Source organism: Pan paniscus, chromosome 17, assembly GCF_029289425.2.
Source record: "Pan paniscus chromosome 17, NHGRI_mPanPan1-v2.0_pri, whole genome shotgun sequence".
NCBI lineage: Eukaryota > Metazoa > Chordata > Mammalia > Primates > Hominidae > Pan > Pan paniscus.
This window is the reverse complement of record NC_073266.2, coordinates 41,871,052-41,890,577: the sequence shown is the minus strand read 5'-3', so window position 1 is coordinate 41,890,577 and position 19,526 is coordinate 41,871,052. Positions and strand designations below refer to the sequence as shown.

General features: G+C 37.0%; 1 protein-coding gene across 5 annotated transcripts in view; it reads right to left on the bottom strand.

Moving 5' to 3' along the window:
• The window catches only part of IMPACT (impact RWD domain protein), a 41,919-nt gene that overhangs the window by 8,665 nt on the left and 13,728 nt on the right, over nucleotides 1–19,526 (bottom strand). For 3 of the 5 annotated variants that reach the window (XM_003830279.6, XM_034944029.3, XM_034944028.3), the window contains 5 exons: nucleotides 17,151–17,254; nucleotides 14,837–14,910; nucleotides 12,121–12,211; nucleotides 10,353–10,487; nucleotides 6,776–9,527 (listed from right to left, as the gene is read on the bottom strand). In XM_003830279.6, the coding sequence (XP_003830327.1) occupies nucleotides 9,459–9,527; nucleotides 10,353–10,487; nucleotides 12,121–12,211; nucleotides 14,837–14,910; nucleotides 17,151–17,254 (473 nt within the window). In that variant the 3' untranslated portion in view covers nucleotides 6,776–9,458. Of the gene's footprint in view, nucleotides 1–6,775; nucleotides 9,528–10,352; nucleotides 10,488–11,378; nucleotides 11,402–12,120; nucleotides 12,212–14,836; nucleotides 14,911–17,150; nucleotides 17,255–19,526 lie in introns of those variants that run through there. The other 2 variants (XM_055102387.1, XM_034944030.3) reach the window with 2 other exon arrangements.

Genomic DNA, 19,526 nt, shown 5'->3' with positions numbered 1-19,526 from the left:
CCTCTGTCTCCCAGGTTCAGGCGATTCTCCTGCCTCAGCCTTCCAAGTAGCTGGGATTACAGGCACTCATCACCATGCCCAGCTAATTTTTGTTATTTCTTGTAGAGATGGGGTTTCACCATATTGACCAGGCTGGTCTTGAGCTCATGACCTAAAGTGATCCGCCCACCTCGGCCTCCCAAAATGCTGGGATTATAGGCATGAGCCACCACACCAGGCCATTTTTAAAACTCGTGTAGATTCAGTTCAATATTCTCATCTGGCCATGATGGAGTAACAGGGGCTGAATTTCACAGTCCCATCTGAAACAGCCAAAAAACTAGACAATGGTTTTCAAGGCACTTGTCATTAACAAGGAAGGACAGTGATCCCTGAGAGAAGGGATGAGGTCTGCAGTTGCCCCACCTTACTATCTTGAGAGTTCCCAGGGCATGGGCAGAGAGGGGAAATCCGGGCAGAGAGGGGAAATCCAGGCAGAGCCCAGGAGACTCCCTGGGATGAGGAAATGGAGTTGAGAGTACAGGAGTACCAGAGAGGATTCTGAACTGCAGAGCCACACTGAGCAGAACTCCAGAGATCTGCAGAGGACCCCCTTCAAGTATTCACCAGAGTACTGATTAGCACTTGTGGAGGAACTGTTTTTAGGCAAGAAAAAGAACCACTCAAAAATATTAGAGGCAATAGCACCCAATGCTCACAGAGGGCTGGTTATAGTGCCTGCTCCCATTAGCCAAATGGAAAAAGTTCCTAATTCATGGGACGTTGGGCAGTATACTCAGAAGGGTCTTGCCTCAGTAGTCAGGAATAATTAGCCCTATACTAAATATTTATTGGGTTCTTCCTAGCAAATCTTAAAAGCAAAACCTGAAAGGATCAAACTGTTTCCAAGTAGCTTAATTGCAACCCTGAACACAGCTCAAGAATATTTATATAACATAAAAATATCCAGTACCCAACAATGTAAAACTTACAATGTGTTAAATCCAATTAAAAATTATCTGACATGCCAAGAAGCAGGCAAATGTGATCTATAATAAGGGGAAAAACATCAATCAATTGAAGTCAACTCAGAAATCACACAGATATTAGAATTAACAGACAAGAACATTAAAATAGTCAGATGGAATATGGAAAAAGGAAAATGGAATATAGCTGTATTCCATATTTTCAAAAAGATATGTAAAGATATAGAAGATTTTTAAATCAAACATCTAGAAATAAAAACTAGAAGGTCTGGACTAAACATACATTGGAAAGGATTAATGGCAGAGATTGCAGAAGATAAGATTAGTGAACTTAAACATGTAATGATAAAATCCACCTACAATGAAACACAGAGATAAAAGAGATTTTTTTTTAATTAACAGTGTATCACTAAGGTAGAAGACAACTTCAAGTGACTTAATATATGTCTAATAGGAGTCCCAGAAGGAAAAGAGAAAGGAAAGGACAGAAAAAAATTTGAAGAATCAATGGTTAAAACGTTTCAAAATGTGATGAGAAATATAAACCAAGAAGCTCAATGAACCCCAAACACAAGAAACAGAAAGAAAACTACACAAGGTATATCCAATAAAATTGCTCAAAACCAGTGTGAAAAAGAAAAGCTTAAGAACAGCAGGGGTTGAGGGGGGACACATAACATACAAAATAAGAAAGGTATGAGTGTCAGCATGTTTCTCATCAGAAGCAACAGAAGCAGAAAAACAGTGGCTGCAATATCTCTCAAATGTTGAAAGGAAAAAAAACTCAACCTAGAATTCTATATTTAGTAAAAAAAAAAAAAAAAGTTTCAAAAACAAAGACAAAATAAAGGGTTTTTAGATATATGAGAGCTGAAATAATTCACCACCAGCAAACTTGCTCTACAAGAAATGGTAAAGGAAGTTCTTCAAGCAGAAGGAAAATGATGCCAAATGCAAAAATGACTCTACACAAAGGAAGGAAGAGTAACAGAAATGGAGATTTTCTTGCTGGCCCTCCTAATAGAACATAAGTTGCTAAAGGGCAGAGACTGCACTTTGTTTCATTTTGTTTTTGTTACTTTTTAAAGTACATGTATAAGTCACAAATTGATAATTGATTAATTTTTACAAGCTGAACATAACCATGTAACCACCACCCACACCCTTTTCCAGTTACTCAGCCCTCATGGGTAAGCATTATCTGGACATTTAAAAACATAAGTTGATTTTGCACATTTTTATTTTATAAATGCAACTGTACATTCAAAAATTATATAAAATATTTCTTCATATCTATTCATTCTATGTGATCCACATTTGGTTGATTAAATTATTTTAAAATCTTTGCATTCTGCTCTATCATAATTTATTAATGCCATTTGCTTATAAATTGATTAAAATGAAGATAAAAAGCAATTAATTGTTGTATTAGTCCATTTTCACACAGCTATAAAGACATACCCAAGACTGGATAATTTATAAAGAAAAGAGGTTTAATTGACTCCCAGTTTCACATGGCAGGGGAGGCCTCAGGAAACCACAGTCATGGTGGAAGGGGAAGCAGGCATACCTTACACGGCAGCAGGCAAGAGAGAGCATGTGAGCACACAGCATGGGGGAACTGCCCCCATCATCCAATTACTTCCCTCCCTCGACACATGAGGACTACAATTCAAGATGAGATTTGGGTGGGGACATAGCCAAACCATATTAATTACATTTTCCCTTTCTTAATAATTTCACTGGGGGGAAAAAAACTATTATTTCTCATGTGCCAATCATAACCTGAGCCAGAAACTCCTTTACTGTATAATTCCAACTAATATGTATTCATTAGATATCCACTTCAAAAGCAAGACAAGAACCAGATTTTTTTAAAGGCAAATACCTGAGTTCAGAACCTACGTCTTTTTCAGTTTAAAATTCACTGCCAAAAAGATGCAGTTTCCCACAGGAGAAAGACTCTGAGGAAGCAAGGGGCAAACTGATATTCTCCCAACCCATCCAATTCCCCTACCTCAGACTTGAGAGAAACATAGAATTTTGGAAAACTTCTACCTTTTTGTTTGTTTGTTTTTGAGACACAGTCTTGTTCTGTCACCCAGGCTGAGGTGCAGTGGCACAATCTCGGCTCACTGCAACCTCTGCCTCCCAGGTTCAAGCAATCCTCCTGCCTCAGCCTCCTGAGTAGCTGGGATTACAAGTGTGTGTCACCACGCCCGGCTAATTTTTGTATTTTTTGGTAGAGACAGGGTTTCACCATGTTGGCCAGGCTGGTCTCAAACTCCTGGCCTCAACTGATCTGCCCACCTCAGCCTCCCAAAGTGTTGTGCTGGAATTACAGGTGTGAGCCACCATGTCCAGCCAATTTCTACCTTTTTAACTGATCTAAACAGAAGATTAGTTAGATCGTAGTAAAGTCAACTGATGGCACTCAGTTTACTGCTCACATAGGCAATGACATGCAAAATAACATTGTATTCAATGGACTTATATTTATCACTTTCAAAGTCGTGGGTTAAAAGGAAATTGAAATGAATAACTAAAGTACCTGTTTAAGAAGGTGGACGTAACAAAGAATCAAATGACTAGCCTACAAGCCTGCAGCTTTGTGTTTTGCAACTGTAGGTAAGGGGAACTAAAAGTGAAATTCCATTAGGTAAATGATTATATCTGTTGGTGGAATTAGGGAGAAAGAGATAAAGAACGAAACAAGTATTTGCATACAATCTTCCCTACTTCACCTCTATTTTCCTTTTCAATAATGCATCTGGTAATCCTTGCAACCAGGGCTACCATTAAGAATCCCAAAATGCACGTCGGGCATGGTGGCTCACGCCTGTAATCCCAGTACTTTGTGAGGCCAAGGCAGGCAGATTGCAAGGTCAGGAGATTGAGACCATCCTGGCTAACACAGTGAAACCCTATCTCTACTAAAAATACAAAATTAGCCAGGCGTGGTGACATGCACCTGTAATCCCAGCTACTTGGGAGGCTGAGGCAGGAGAATCGTTTGAACTCGGGAGGCGGAGGTTGCAGTAAGCTGAGATCACACTACTGCACTCCAGCCTGAGTGACAGAGTGAGACTCCATCTCAAAAAAAAAAAAGAATCCCAAAGTCATATAATATTCCAAAACAAGGTAATATGTATATTAATTTGAACCTAAATGCAAAAATTCCAAAGAGATTGATGGTGTGGATTATCTGTTCCCTGCACTTTGCCAAGCTGGGGCTGACTATGCAAATGTTTTGTTGCTTCATGGAAGGATAGTACCCTTTCTTCATATTTATCCAGTGTGATCCCCTACTATTGGGAATGACCCCAAAGGGAAACCCTGGAATATCTCATCTTGCTACCAAAAATATGGGCTAGTCCAGTGACAACCAGTGGGACCTACTTTAGAGGGAAAGGTTTGGATTTAAATTAATGATAAAAGGAAGAAAGGTGAAATTGTTGCTGAGGGAAGGGTAGTTACAAAAGGGAAAATCTAATATAATTTTGGTGCCTTGAGAGAATCTCAGAGCAAAAGAATAATATTCTCTTTTAACTTTCACTCAGTGCCCCTTGCAGTAAAGGATTCAGTTTTCCAAAACCTCTTTCTGAAGAATCAAGAAGTAAGCAGTACAGAAGCCAACTCAATGAATGAAACATACACTTCTGAGAGTGGTCTTCATCCTCAAAATGGATGAGCAGATAGCAACTCTGACTACAACTATCTGGAACAATACAGATATGACTATGTCCTTTGGTTTCCATTTCATAGGATAGAGCTATGGTTGAAAACCTGAACTGGGAAGCAAACTATGGAATACATATCCAGTTGAATCTGGAAAACACTGATTACCATTAGTCTAAATGAACATTGTGCAACCATTGATTGTGATAATGAAAGTTTAAAGAAGGTACTGGGATATGATGGAAGACGTTCATCTTCGGCATGTCCCATCTGTCAAAACATTATGTACAAAAATAGCTCTTGTTCCTGTTATTGGGGATGGAAAGCCATAAAGAGATGGAGGAACAATTGAGATACTTGGATCACTGAGAAAGGAAAATGATGAAATCTGATTTGCAGGCTCAAGTACTGAGAATGAAAAATCAGGAATTCTATGTGGATGGGTATGGGAAGCATTATGGTATACCCAAATCAAAGTCCATTTAGAGGCCAGGCACAGTGGCTCTCGCCTGTAATCCCAGCACTTTGGGAGGCTGAGGAGGGTGGATCACTTTAGGTCAGGGGTTCAAGGCCAGCCTGGCCAACATAGTGAAAGCCAATCTCTACCAAAAATACAAAAATTAGCCAGGCCTGGTGGCACGTGCCTGTAGTCTCAACTACTCATGTGGCTGAGACATGAGAATCACTTGAACCCAGGAGGTGGAGGTTGCAGTGAGCCAAGATCATTTGAGCTCAGGAGACAGAGACCAGCCTGGGCAACATGGTGAAACCCCATCCCTACAAAACATATAAAAATTAGCCTGGTGTGGTAGCATGCACCTGTAGTCTCAGCTACTCGGGATGTTGAGGTGGGAGGATCGCTTGTGGGAGGATCGCTTGAGCCAGGGAGGTCAAGACTGCAGTTGAGCCATGATCAGGCCACTGCACTCCAGCCTGGGCAACAGAGTAAGACCCTGTCTCAAAAAAAAAGTTCAATTTACAAAAACTAGTCACTTCCATAACTGGACATCCATAAGCAAAAAACAAAACAAAAAAAACTTTGACTTTAATCTCACACCTTATGTAAAAACTAAAAATGGAAAATAGATCTACAAGAAAAACACAAAATGATGTAACTTTAAAAACAGAAGAAAATCTAGACCTGGGGTTAGGCAAAGTCCTTAGATGTTGCATCAAAAAGAATGATCCAAAAAAGAGGGAAAAAAAAGATAATTAGATCTCATCAAAATTAACAACTTTACTCTGCAAAATACACTGCTAAGAGAATGAAAAGACAAGCCACAGACTGGGAGAAAATATTTGGAAATCATTTATCTGATAAAGGAATCGTAATCAAACTATTTCCTAGTTTTGAAATTTTACTATAGTTATATTACTGTCAGGGGAGGCTCAGTGATGGGTACACAGGACCTACTATTTTTGTAACTTCTTGTGAGGCTACAATTATTTCAAGGCAAGGAGGTTTTTTTTTTTTTTGAGATGGAGTTTCACTCTTGTCGCCAGGCTGGAGTGCAAAGGCACGATGTGGGCTCACTGCAATCTCTGCCTCCCGGGTTCAAGTGATATTCCTGCCTCAGCCCCCCTGAGTAGCTGGGATTACAGGTGCCCGCCACCACACCCAGCTAATTTTTTTTGTATTTTTAGTAGAGACAGGTTTGACCATGTTGGTCAGGCTGGTCTCGACCTCCTGACCTCAAGTGATCCGCCTGCCTCAGCCACCCAAAATGCTGGGATTACAGACGTGAGACACTGTGCCTGGCCAAAAAGGTTACTTTTTTAAAAAGGATCTTGGGAGTTATCAAGCAAACTGCCTATTTTTTCCCATCTTTGGCTGGTATTAAATATTCCAACACAATATTAATGGAGCAATCACTGATAACACTTTCCTGGATGACAATCTGACTCAACTAATCAAAAGCTATTAGAATGTACAAACCTTGACCAAGAAATTCGATATCTAGGAGCTTTTCCTAAAGAAATAATCAAAGATACATACAAAAATCTGCAAATGATGTAGGTTTTCACAGTTGTTTATAACAGTGAAAAGTTGAAAAAAACTTAAAAATTGGAAATAAGTGGAGGACTAGTTAGTACAATACTGAGAAGACAGAATACAATGCAGCCATAAGAAATTTAAGCCATAGAAGAATATTTATTGACATGGAAAATGTTAACAATATACTTCTATATGAAATATGTAGGCTACAAAACAGTATATACAGTTTAATACCATTTTTATGGAAAGAAAAATAACCGTATATACAAAATCATGCATAAGAAAAAAATAATATAAGGATGTACATACCAAATATTAATAATAATGGCTATCTCTGGATAGTGGAATCAGAGGGATTATGTAATTTTCCCGATAAATTTTCCTGTCCTCCAAACAGTATCCGCTTCATACTATTATTTCTTGGTTGTAATTAGTTTGATATAATTCTCTTCAGAAAGGCTCTGTTTCACTATATATACCTCAAAGCATACTTTTGATGCAGCTTCTGCAATTCCCATCTAAAAAGTAGATAACACTTGCTCTTATATTCTGGCATATGAAGACTATTTGTAATTAACACACTATAAAATATGTCAAAGCAGGCCAGGCATGGTGGCTCACACCTGTAATTCCAATACCTTGGCAGGAAGATCGATTGAGGCCAGGAGCTCAAGACGAGCCTGGGCAACATAGAAAGACCCTATCTTTACAAAAAAAACTTTAAAAATTAGGCAGGTGTAATAGCACATGCCTGTAATCCCAGCTACTTGACAGGCTGGAAGGTCAAGGCTGCAGTGAGCCATGATCATGCCACTGCACTCCAGCCTAGGTGACAGACCAAGAACTCATCTCTAAAAAAAATTTTTTTAAATAAAGCAAAATATGCCACAGCATAGATCTGATTGTAGAAAATTATTATATGGAGAACTGAAAAATCTCCTAATCAAGACAAAAATTTTAAATAGAGGAAAAAAATACTATCTATCATTAGTTCAAGTTTCCATTAAGAGTAGAGTGTGAAGTAGCTCCAAGTTCAGAACTGGAGAATTTTGCATCTCTCCCTCTTACCAGCCAATTGACTTTAGGTAAAGAATACTAGAGTTTTTTAGTTAGTAAAATATAGTTAATAATTCTGTATAAAGGAGCAAAAGTAAGTTTCTCATTGTTTCCTATCTCCCTTCATAGGTTTGACATGTTGAAATTGTGAAATTATTTAATGTTAATAGTTTTTAACTTCTTTAATTATGTAAAATAATTAATTTTTAAATTATTTAAACAGTTAAAACACAAAGCATACTTTTCATGGAACCAAGTGTTCCAAACACAAAAAGGTCATTCTCTGATGGCTCTTGATAACATACAACATAAAATATAGTTATAACAAATATAATTTAGAATTTACATTTCAGAATCCATCCTGGTGTAAAGCTATTTACTATAACCTTACTAAAAATACCAACGGTAAGGATGTTGGATCTTTTAAAGGTAAAACATCAGAGAAAAGAGAAAAAGAGCTGTTTGTCCAATTCTCTGTGCTTTCCATGCTCTAGCACCATCCCAAAGTTGCCTCCTAACTTCTGTTCCCTCCCTGGGAAGGGAAGTCCAGGCAAATCTGTGATCAGTTAATAACTTTTAACAATTGTTTGCCATTACATCTGAAAGTGAACAGTTAATCACTTATTGTTATATCTCAAAGGTAAATTTCACTATCTAAATGCCTAGAGGTAACTGGAAGATGAAAGATACATAAAGGTTTGATGAATAGAGGGGAAAAAAATGGGGTGGGAGGGTTGTTTCTGTTTTTCCAATGAAAAGGTTTGCTCCTTCTCTCTGCAAAATCTTGGAACTGAGAAAGCTGTCTGGAGTGCAGATGGAAAGCATGCATCAAATTGATGTAACTACACAACATACTCCTGCCCTACACCAGGTTCATTCTGCCACCTCTATCCCACTCTACGAATGTCCCATTCGCCACAGCCTATCTTCTATCATAGTTCTAATTCCTCAGTGAAGATCACAAGAAAGGTACTTCCAGGTTGTTAAAAGAAACGAGAATGTTACACCAACACATTTCTGGGGTGGAAGGAGACTACTGACACTCCATATTTATTGCTTACATTACAAGAATTAAACAAAAAAAGCAGACTAGAAAATCACTTTCTGTAATTTCACAATCACCAATTTGCAACAGAAACTGAAGCATAATATTTATGCTAACAAATATGTTGGATGAATTATCACCTCAGCACATAACTGCAGATGGATACTCCTGAATTTTCACTTAATCCATTACTCAATGATGAACACTATAAAATGAAAGGTGATATACTTATGAACTAAAATCACAAGAAGAAACTCTCCAAGATCAATCTTAAATGAGCTCCTATTCCAATAAGCCATAAAGAGCAGTAAAAGGCAATATTCATTTAACAGTACAAGAATCTCGATGACAAGAAATCAGGTATTTATATTCCTCTAGAGACATTTCTTCTCCACCTAACAAAGGCACTTGACATGTACTGAAATGGACAGTTAATTCAGGTACTGCCCTGGGCAACTGTTACCTTGCTAAAATTAGATGAAGTGGTGATTAAGTTCAAATTAGTTCTCCCAAATAAGCCTGAAACACACATGAATAGATCATAAGTTCTCTATTTTTGGCAGATGATATAACCAAGAAGAAAAGCTAATGTTGGTATCCATGCTGAACTGGCTGACTTAAGCAGTCAAGGATACTCTCTCTGCACAATATATTCCTTGATGACTATGGAATGTATATATAATTATAGGCAAATTAACCTTTCCTATAGTTTCAGGTATTAATGTTCATTCCTCTTCTTGTCTTTTCTTACTTTTTTGTTCTTTCCCAAAGCCTTAGATGACTCCTCCTGAAAAAGACACAAATCAGTGCAGCATCTCTCCATTTACATAAAGATGAAATCTTCAATCTAATCACTTAGAATATATTTACACATATATATTCCACATATATTCATACATATATGTATGTATGTATATATGTTACAGTGAGGGTATAATCACTTTCATATGTGTCATTTCTGTGTTTTACAGGGTACTTTCACTTATAGGCTAATATTTTTTAAACAATCAAGAATAATCAAGGAAACCTTATTTATCTAGTAGATTTATGTTTGAATAATTTCAATATTATTTCATCTATTGCCCCACTTTCCCAAGGCAGTAAAATTTAAATAAGGCAGATATGAACATACCTAAAATATAAAACAAAATAAACTCAAAGTATAAAGGAAGAAAGCATCTAAAGGTATGCCAGTGGAGGGGGAGATGTTTTGACACTAACAGAGAATTTCAGAATTTTCTAGATGTTTAAAGAACATCTAGTCTGATGTGATATCAGCTACAACCACTCTGGGGCTCAATTTTAGGGATGGAACCTAGTTGGTCTTAAAAGGTTTTTCTAATTATAAAATTCTATGAACCTATGAAATCAAGGTGCGAAGGGATGAAGTGATCTGTCCTATGAAATCAAGGTGCGAAGGGATTAAGTGATCGGTCCAAAGCCACGTGACTGGCCAGACACACTGTTTAGAGTCTAGGTCTCCAGATTCTGAGTCCAAAGGTTTTACCAATTCACCACTCACATTCTGATTCATTCTTAATTTTCTGTCTTTTTAAAAAATTCCCAGGCAGTGATGAGAAATTCTCTAGATGTAGTATGAAGAGCCACTTACAGGTGAATTTGTGTAGTTCTTTTCCACTAGTATGTTTCTGGCACAGTTGTTGATATGTTTAAAGCGATCTGGTCCTAGCAGAATCCCTCCATACCAGCGTGATACTACCACCATGACATTCTTCACATTCAAAATCTGTTATTTTTTGGGAGCATAATTAGATACATAGACAGACATGTACAAATATGAGTTTTAAAAAAGGAGAATGAAATAACCCATGTATAAAATTGCACATAAAATTTCCCAGTGACTTTAATGGTAGAGCCATATGAGTGAGTAGGCACTGAGTGAGATTACTAACAATTCAGGGAGTGAAATGGAAGAACAGAAGGGAATCTGGAAAACCATCACTGTGTTTCACAATGTCCTCAAACTCCCAGATTTGGGGCAACTGGACAGAGTGAAGGGGAGACCATGCAAGTAGGATTCTAGCACCTGGTGACTTCAACCAGAACAGCTAAGTTTAGGCAGCATTTTACCACTAGGCCAAATAACAACAAAAAAAACCCTGCTTCTGAACAAAGCTACAGGGGCTGCACAAGGCATCAATCCCTGGTGCTATTAGTAAGGTTTCATCAGTTGAGATCTAGATCAGTCTCACTCTGTCACCCAGGCTACAGTGCAGTGGCACAATCTTGGCTCACTGCAACCTCTGCCTCCTGGGCTCAAGTGATCCTCCCACCCCAGCCTCCCAAGTAGCTGGGACCTACAGGTGCATGCACCACCATGCCCGGCTAATTTTTGTGTTTTTTTGGTAGAGACAGGGTTTCACCATGTTGCCCAGGCTGGTTTCGAACTCCTGGGCTCAAGTGATCTCCCCGCCTCAGCTTCCCAAAGTGCTAGGGTTACAGGTGTGAGCCACCATACCTGGCCGTCTTCATCAGTTTGACACTTGTCAAATGCTGCCCTAAATGTGAAGCCCACCAGTTTACAGGCCTGACCCACAAACACAGTTACTATTCAAGGGAAAGGCCTTGTTAGAAAATAAACCTTCACATACAAGAGCAGAAAAAACCAGGTAACTACCTTAGGAAAAAAATAATCCAATCCTAAAATTAATGAACAATAAATGATCACCAGACAGATGAAGAAAATCCAGCAGCATGAAAGAGAAAGGACAAGATAAACAAACAAAAATGGACCAGGAAAAATTTTTTTAGGGGTGAGAACATCTTAAAAAAGAAACTCTAATTAATATAATCAGAGAAATTTTAGAAGATATTGGAGCCATAAAACAGAACAGGATATTCTTAAAAAGGAAAAACAGAAAACAAGAAAGAACTCTTAAAAATTAAATATATGGCTGCTAAACAAAATTTCAAATTCAACAGAAATTTTGGACAACAGTCAAGAAAATGTCTCAGAATATAAAGACAATGAGATGGACAACTTAATTTAAAAAAAAAAAATTCTGGATCTATCCAGAAGTTCCAATATCCAACTAACCGGAGTTCCATAAAGAAAGAATAGAAAAAATAAAGAGAAGGAAATTGTCAAAAAAACAAAGTGTTTTCCCAAAGTTGAAGACAATCTTCTATTGTCTATGTCTTGAAAGCATAGCACTTCTTATTAATTATTTGCTTTCTGTCCCACATCCACTGGTTAAAATTTTCATTCAATCAATATTTTAACATCAACTACTAATTAAATCAAATATATCTTATGTTACATAGTTCAACTGACTTAGCTATTACTAAATGGAGCTCTGTTTTGTTGAGAAATTTTATGGCTTGTACAGAACAGGATTGATAGTTTAACTTACACCTACCTCCATGAGATGAAGAAGACGCCCACCAGCTGCTGTTTCCCCATCATCCTCACAATCCTGTAAGAAGGTCTGTTTATCCTCACAATATATTCTGCAAATACATGTAAGAGTATTACACTTTGAAACTAAAATATTATAATAAAAGTTATTCCTCAATATTTGTGATCATTTTGATTACTTCCAAAATCGGCATATTCACTTTTAAATCCTTCCTGAAATATGTATTATATTAGATATATTTTCACTGACGGTTTACTATCCAGTATGTTTGCCTTTTTATATACTTGGGAAAGCTAGGAATCAAAGGCATCTCCTTTATATCAGAAATGTTGCTATTATGGGAAGGTGAATTTATACATGTGACATTCCCCTTACTTCATTTAACCTTGAAGTAACGAGAGCAATCATTGAAAAACATTTATTGAGAATATACTGTATAAAAGCAACAGGTACTAAGACATATTATAAAGGAAGTGGCATGCATCTGTCTTCAAAGAGCCTTAAGATGTAGTGAAACAAAAAGCATATAAAAAAAAGATGAAGGCAACAAAACCAACATAAGGTAATATTTTATACTTTCCTCTCATCTTATTCCAGCCATCAAGCATTTCTCTATTTTCTTCTAAGAATGTAAAGATTTAAATTTTCCTCTGGATGGTTACTAATATTAGAGACAAATCGTGGTATTTTTATCCATTTAAACTAGAAAGCTATATCTGAAATAATAATGTAGGCCTACAATACAGTAAAATAAGCTTGGCAAATAAGTGCTAGAGAGAGAGAAAAAAAATAGTGTCAGTTACAGTATGCCATCTGGTGGATTTCTTAGGGCCCTACCAATGGTATCATGTAGAACTGGGTAAATGTAGTAAAGACATCCTCCCAGCTCTGGCCATAAAAAGCTGTAAACTTTTAATGTAAATACTAAAAGCTATAAAAGCTCATCTACACACCTAAGTCAGTTATGTTACCTTACAGCAGTCACATTCATTCATTCACTCATCCTTCCTTCCCTTCATCCATCCATCCACTCAATAAATATTTACTGACCATCTACTATGAACATTAAAGTTAAAATACTATGAGTACTTTTTTCTTTTTTTACATAGCTTAGATACAAGATTGTTGAAGCTGTAGCCACAGCCATAGAGGAGTGAAATAAAGAAAACAAATGAAATTGGATTATCAAATTCAGCTCCATCACTTAACTATGGGATCTTGAAAAAGCTAACCTTTTTACAGTGCTAGAATTGCTAACTAATAAGAGTTAATTTACATAAAGTTTTGGCACAGAGTAGGCACTCAAAAAACATGTAGAATAAATGAACATTACAATTTTTACAGCCCATTTTAATGACTGAGAGTAGTCTAATTCCTCATTTTCCTATTGAAGGCCATAACTGCTTAAGAAAACATTAAAATTCTATCCAGTGATACGCTATTAAGAGGGGAATTACATAACAAATAATTGTTTGTAAGTTTTGGCACTTAAAGAGATGTGAAATTAGTAATATTAAGAACTCACCTACTCAAAATGATGAATTTTTGAGTTTCAGTTTCAGATAGCCTAGATTCTATAAATAGTCTCAATCACATTTTAAATTTACACCAAGTCCCTATGTTCTGATTTATTTTAGGCCTAAACTATGTACTTTTAAAGTCTTACAAATTTGCGTATTTTTTCAAATGCCCTTCATCTCTTCACTTACAAATCAGCAAAGATGCATATAAAAACCTGAATTCTCAAAACTGAAACTCATGTAGTAAAAGAAATACTCTTAATTCACTGCTTACGGGAGCATAAATTGGTTTTAAAAACATTTGGGCTCACACCTGTAAATCCTAACACTTTGGGAGGCCAAGGTGGGCAGATCACTTGAACTCAGGAGTTTGAGGCCAGCCTGGGCAACATGGCAGAACCCTGTCGCTACAAAAAAATACAAAAATTATGCCGGGCATGGTGGCTCGCACCTATAGTCCCAGTTAACATGGGAGGCTGAGGTGGGAGGATTGCTTGGGCCAAGATCACGCCCCTGTACTCCAGCCTGGGCAACAGGGTTTTTGAGACCCTGTCTCAAAAACCAAACCAAAACAAAACAAAACCTTTGCAAGAAATTTGGCTATATATCAAGAGTTTCAAAATTGTTCACACTTTTTGATAATTCTACTTCTAAGAATTCTTTCTTCCTTTTATTATATTCCCATTTCATTTCAAAAAAGAATCTCAAGCAACCAGAACCTATCCTGAGGAAATAACCTAAAAAGTATACAAAGATGTTCCCTGGATCACTCTTTATAATCGTGAAAAACATGAAAAACTAAAAGGAAATGGTTAAATAAATTGTAGTATGGCATCTCAAATATTTTACAGCCATTAAACAGTATTTATCAAGCAGTTATAACAATATGAAAAAGTGCTTTTGTTTAATTAAGAAAAAAACAGGATACAAGGGTAAATAAAGCATTGGGAAAAATTAAACTTTGCAGAGAAAAAAATGAAACAAAAAACAAAATATTGTCAGTTACATTTGATGGCAGAAAATGCCAGATTTTTCCCTTCAATTCTTTTTTATCTTTTCTGCAGTTTCCAAATATTCCACGTCTATTACTATTACAATGGAAAAAATACACAATAGTTATTATTTTCTAAAATCATGCATCATTTCCCTCTATTTTTAACAAACTGCGTATACTAAAACTTGTGATGATTACTCACCTGTAGGCATAGATGTTGTGGGTGGCACTAGCTATTTTCTTATTCTCATACAATTTGGAAAGAACCATTTTCACCTTAAAAACAGCAATAATATAAATAAGTATGCTTTTTATATTTGCTCTGTAAATAAATGCTAGAAAAATACCTTGAAGCATGCTGTATTAAAATAAATAGTCACTTAAAGAGTCTACTATACTCTGAAAAAGTCATTTCCAAAGTTTCCTTCTCATTTTAGGGGCAGAGACTGGTACTCATAATTGGTATAAAAATGACAGACCTGGTATTTTTGAGCACTAATTATCAACAAATATTTCGGTACTACTATGTCAAAGGGAAAGTTTGTTCCCCATGTAGGGAATTTTAAATGTATCATATAAAACTTCTAAAAACTAGCTCTGAAATTTACCAAATGTATACATCCAATGTAGCAGGTGTACAATAATGGTATGTTCCAAATGTTATAAAACCACATCTTTCTCTGGGAGTCAAGTAAGGTTCATAGAGGAGGTCACATGAGCCAGGTCTTATAAGTGGCAGTTCTCCTGCATCAAAAGGAAAGATGGGGCAGGAAGAAGACATTCCACACAGAGAATAGGGCTATATGCAAAATACAGGGACTGGGTGACCAAATTTAGCAAATAAAAGTACAGGACATCCAGTTAAATTTGAATTTCAGATAAACGACAAGTAATTTTTCTACTATAAGTACATCCCATGCAATAATGTTTATCTGAAATTCAAATTTAACTAGGTATTCTGTATTTTATCTGGCAACCTTATGGGAACAAAAAAGAGAAAAGTTCAGGAAGCTTTACACAGCTTAACTTAGAGTATGAATGAGATGACAGAAGATGTGTCATGAATGATAAGCTAGGGCCATATTACAAAGGATCTGTGTAATAAGTTTAGATCTTCCCTTGTAGACATTGGAAATCAGCAAAGATTACATGTGTGAAGGTGGATAAGAGAGAGAACAGAATGACACATGGTCAGATTTTTCAGGGATGTTGTAATGGCAAGAAGTATGGAAGAAATATTGGTGGCAGGGAAGACTGAGCTAGAGTTGGGGACACCAATTTGGATCACAAATTGTGCAATCTTCTGTTTATCATTTTATAATCTTTCAGGTTCTCAAATTCTGATCAATAAAATAGACAATGACCTCTAAAACTTGTTTCAGCTCTCACAAATTATAATGCTATAAATCTAAGTGACTGTGATCAGAAACTGAAAAAGGATCCAGAATGAACAGATTCAGAATTAGAATGTCTCAGGAGGACCCTGGGAAGAAGATGTGACTAAGGGCCAGGGACAAAATAGGATTCCTGAGAGAAAAGACCAGAAGTCCGCACCAAAAGTTATGATCTTGACCACAAGTCAATGCAGAAAAGAACTTCCTCTTTCAGAGAGTGAAACAGCCTGGTACAAAGAGCTGTATCTCTGAAGCCCAGGGCTTTAAAGAGCTTCAAGAGTAGGGTAGCTGCAAAGACCAAAGGAAGAGACTCATGCCTAAAACCTGCAGTAAATGAGACTTTTTAAAAAATGTAACTTTACAGGTAGTATTGAAATTGCCTCGTACATCAATAATGTAAGCTAAGCTACATTATAGAAGCAAGGAAGAAGAAAAGGATTCTGCTGAAAGGAGAATGAGAAAGGCAAAGACCTAGGAATAGTTTATGGCTGAAACCTCTCCCATTTATAACCCTGGGTGGAAATATGGTCACCTAAGATCAAGAAGCACAAAGGAAAGTAAGTCAGGTAGGGAGGACTTGGTTTAGCCAGTCTGTCCACTGTCCCCTTTGTTGAATAATAACAGAGGAATGGACTTAGTTTCACAGAACTCCCATTCGACAGGACAAATAATTCTTTTTGACAAGGTATTAAGCATCATAATTTTCTATAATAACACAATGGGTGTTTCTTATTTAAAGATTCATTAGAGGGTTAACCCCTAATCAGAGTTTAGATACAATTTTGAAAGCAGTGACAGGCCTGGCTAGGTGGCTTATGCCTGTAATCCCAATATCTTGGATTGGGAGGGCTGGAGGCAGGAGGGCTGATTGAGTCCAGATTGAGACCAGCCTGGGCAACATGGTGAGACACCATCACAAAAAAAAAGAAAGAAAGCAGAGACAAACAGAAACAAAACAAATCTTCCATGATTCACAGTAATTTGGGAGTAGAAAAATGAACAAATAATTTTTATCTTATATGAAAATAAAACATAAAAGTAAAAACAAGGGGATTATTGCAAAATCATTTACCTGAATTATTTTAGTAAATCATCAAAGTGAGCTAGACAAAGGAACTTTACCTGTTTGGGACAAACCACTGGAGCCAAGTGTGCCTGAAAAGTACTTCTTCGGTCTGTAATAGGAATGCCATGATCAATCGGAGGTAATTCTTCTACTTCTACTTCTAGAAATGTAAAAGAAACTTTATTTTTTAAAAAGCCTTACATTCAAATACTGAAAAAAATGAAATGGGGGGGCAGCTGGGAAAGAAATGTAAATTACATGGCAAATCAACTAAAATAACCATTAATCGCTATCTACCAAAATTAAATTTAAATTATAATTTTAAGTAAAAAGTTTCTAACTATATTGTACATAAGATTAAAATACTTGATTTATAAATGATTTCCACCTGCCAAGGTTACCCAGGGGAAGCAGTGGGTTGGGACTAATCTTGAACTGCTGCAGTCAGTAGTGTAAGTTGGTACAATATCTAATATATAATTTTTAAGAGTGTAAAGGGGTCCTGAAACCAAAGATTTATAGCTGCTAATATAAAATTTATTTATCAGTTTCACTGTTGTTAGACCTCTGAGTTGGGAAAACTATGAATTTATATTCTTTATATTGTGTAGCTATAATATAATGCCTTCTGCTAATGAAACTGTTTCTACTTCATATGATGGAATTAAATACATCAATAATACATCCAATTGGTATTCCTTAAAGAGCATCATGATTTCCAGTTATTACACCTCTTAAAACAAGTTTAAGGATCATGGCTGGGCGTGGTGGCTCACGCCTGTAATCCCAACCCTTTGGGAGGCCGAGGGAGTGGATCACCTGAGTTCAGGAGTTCGAGACCAGCCTGGCCAACATGGTGAAACCCCCGTCTCTACTAAAATACAAAAATTAGCTGGGCATGGTGGCGTGTGCCTGTAATTCCAGCTACTCGGGAGGCTGAGGCAGGAAAATTGCTTGAACTTGGGAGGCAGAGGTTGCAGTGAGCCGAGTTTGTGCCATTGAACTCCAGCCTGGGCAGCAGAGCAAGACTCCATCTCCAAAAAAAAAAAAAAAAAAGAATCACTAATTAACCCTCAATTCTGTTGAGAGACTTAATCGTCCTGGCTACTACTACCTGCCTCACTTAGGATGAAAAGTTATTCAAGACAAGAAAGTAGGTTTATGTAAGATGTTTTACACCTTCCCTCTGATACTGTTCTTTTCCTGAATTGATTTTGACTGCTGTACTAACATTGTAATAAGTCAAATACAGTATTAGGGTCAATATGAACTACTGACCTATTGATAGTATTTATTTATGATTTTTATCCTTTTTCTTTTCATGGTAGATCCTGTTTTCAAAAGATATCATATGTCAAATCCACACACAAATAAATGATTAAAATGGGAGCTACTTAGGCTAGAGCATAAATGAGAGCCCTGGATGCTCCCTACTCTTTCATTTCCTCTTTGTTCCCTTCTACTAGTCCTGGACACCATTCAAAAGCCTTAAAACTCAGAGCACCTTCTAAAAGCTACTGTGTAATGACACAGGAAACCCCTCACCTTCAAACAGAATGAATATTCCCCCTGGTCTACCATGTTTTCCTAAGAGGCTTAGGGAAACTAACAATAACATTCAAAATTTTAAAATATTAAAATGAAACATATCACAGCAACCTATTTTTATGTTGAATACTACTCGATTACGAAACAAATTTGTTTAAACGAAAACTAGGCTGGGCGTGGTGGCTCACGCCTATAATCCCAGCACTCTAGGAGGATGAGGTGGGTGGGTCATTTGAGGTCAGCCTGGCCAACATGGCGAAACCCAATCTCTACTAAAAATACAAAAATTAGACAGGCATGGTGGCATGTGCCAGTAATCCCAGCTACTTAGGAGGCTGAGGCAGGAGAATCACTGAACTTGGGAGACAAGGTTGCAGTGAACTGAGATCGTGCCACTGCACTCCAGCCCGGGCGACAGAGCAAGACTCTATCTCAAAAAAACAAACAAACAAACAAAAACTGAACTCAAGCTGGGCACAATGGTGCATGCTTGTAGTCCCAGCTACTCGGAGGCTGAGGTAGAAGGATCACTTGAGCCCAGGAGTTCAAGGTCAACTTGGGCAACACAGCGAGACCTTGTCTCTCAAAAAAGAACTCTTAAAGGCATTTTACTAGCTTTAATTTCCAGGGCTGCACTTTCAGTTAATATATTTGTATTTGTGAGCACAGACTAAAATTTAATCCTGAAACATCAGGAAACAGCTAAGGATTTCAATACAGAAATATAAAAACATGATGTTAACTAAAAACGTTAATAGCCTTTCTTAGTTTCAATTTCTTCCATCACTAAATCAAAACTCTAGAAAGTAGGGGGAAAAGAGTAAATTTCCATTTTTTCCTTGCCATTCTGATAAGACTTGGCAAACACCAAAATTGCCAACAGG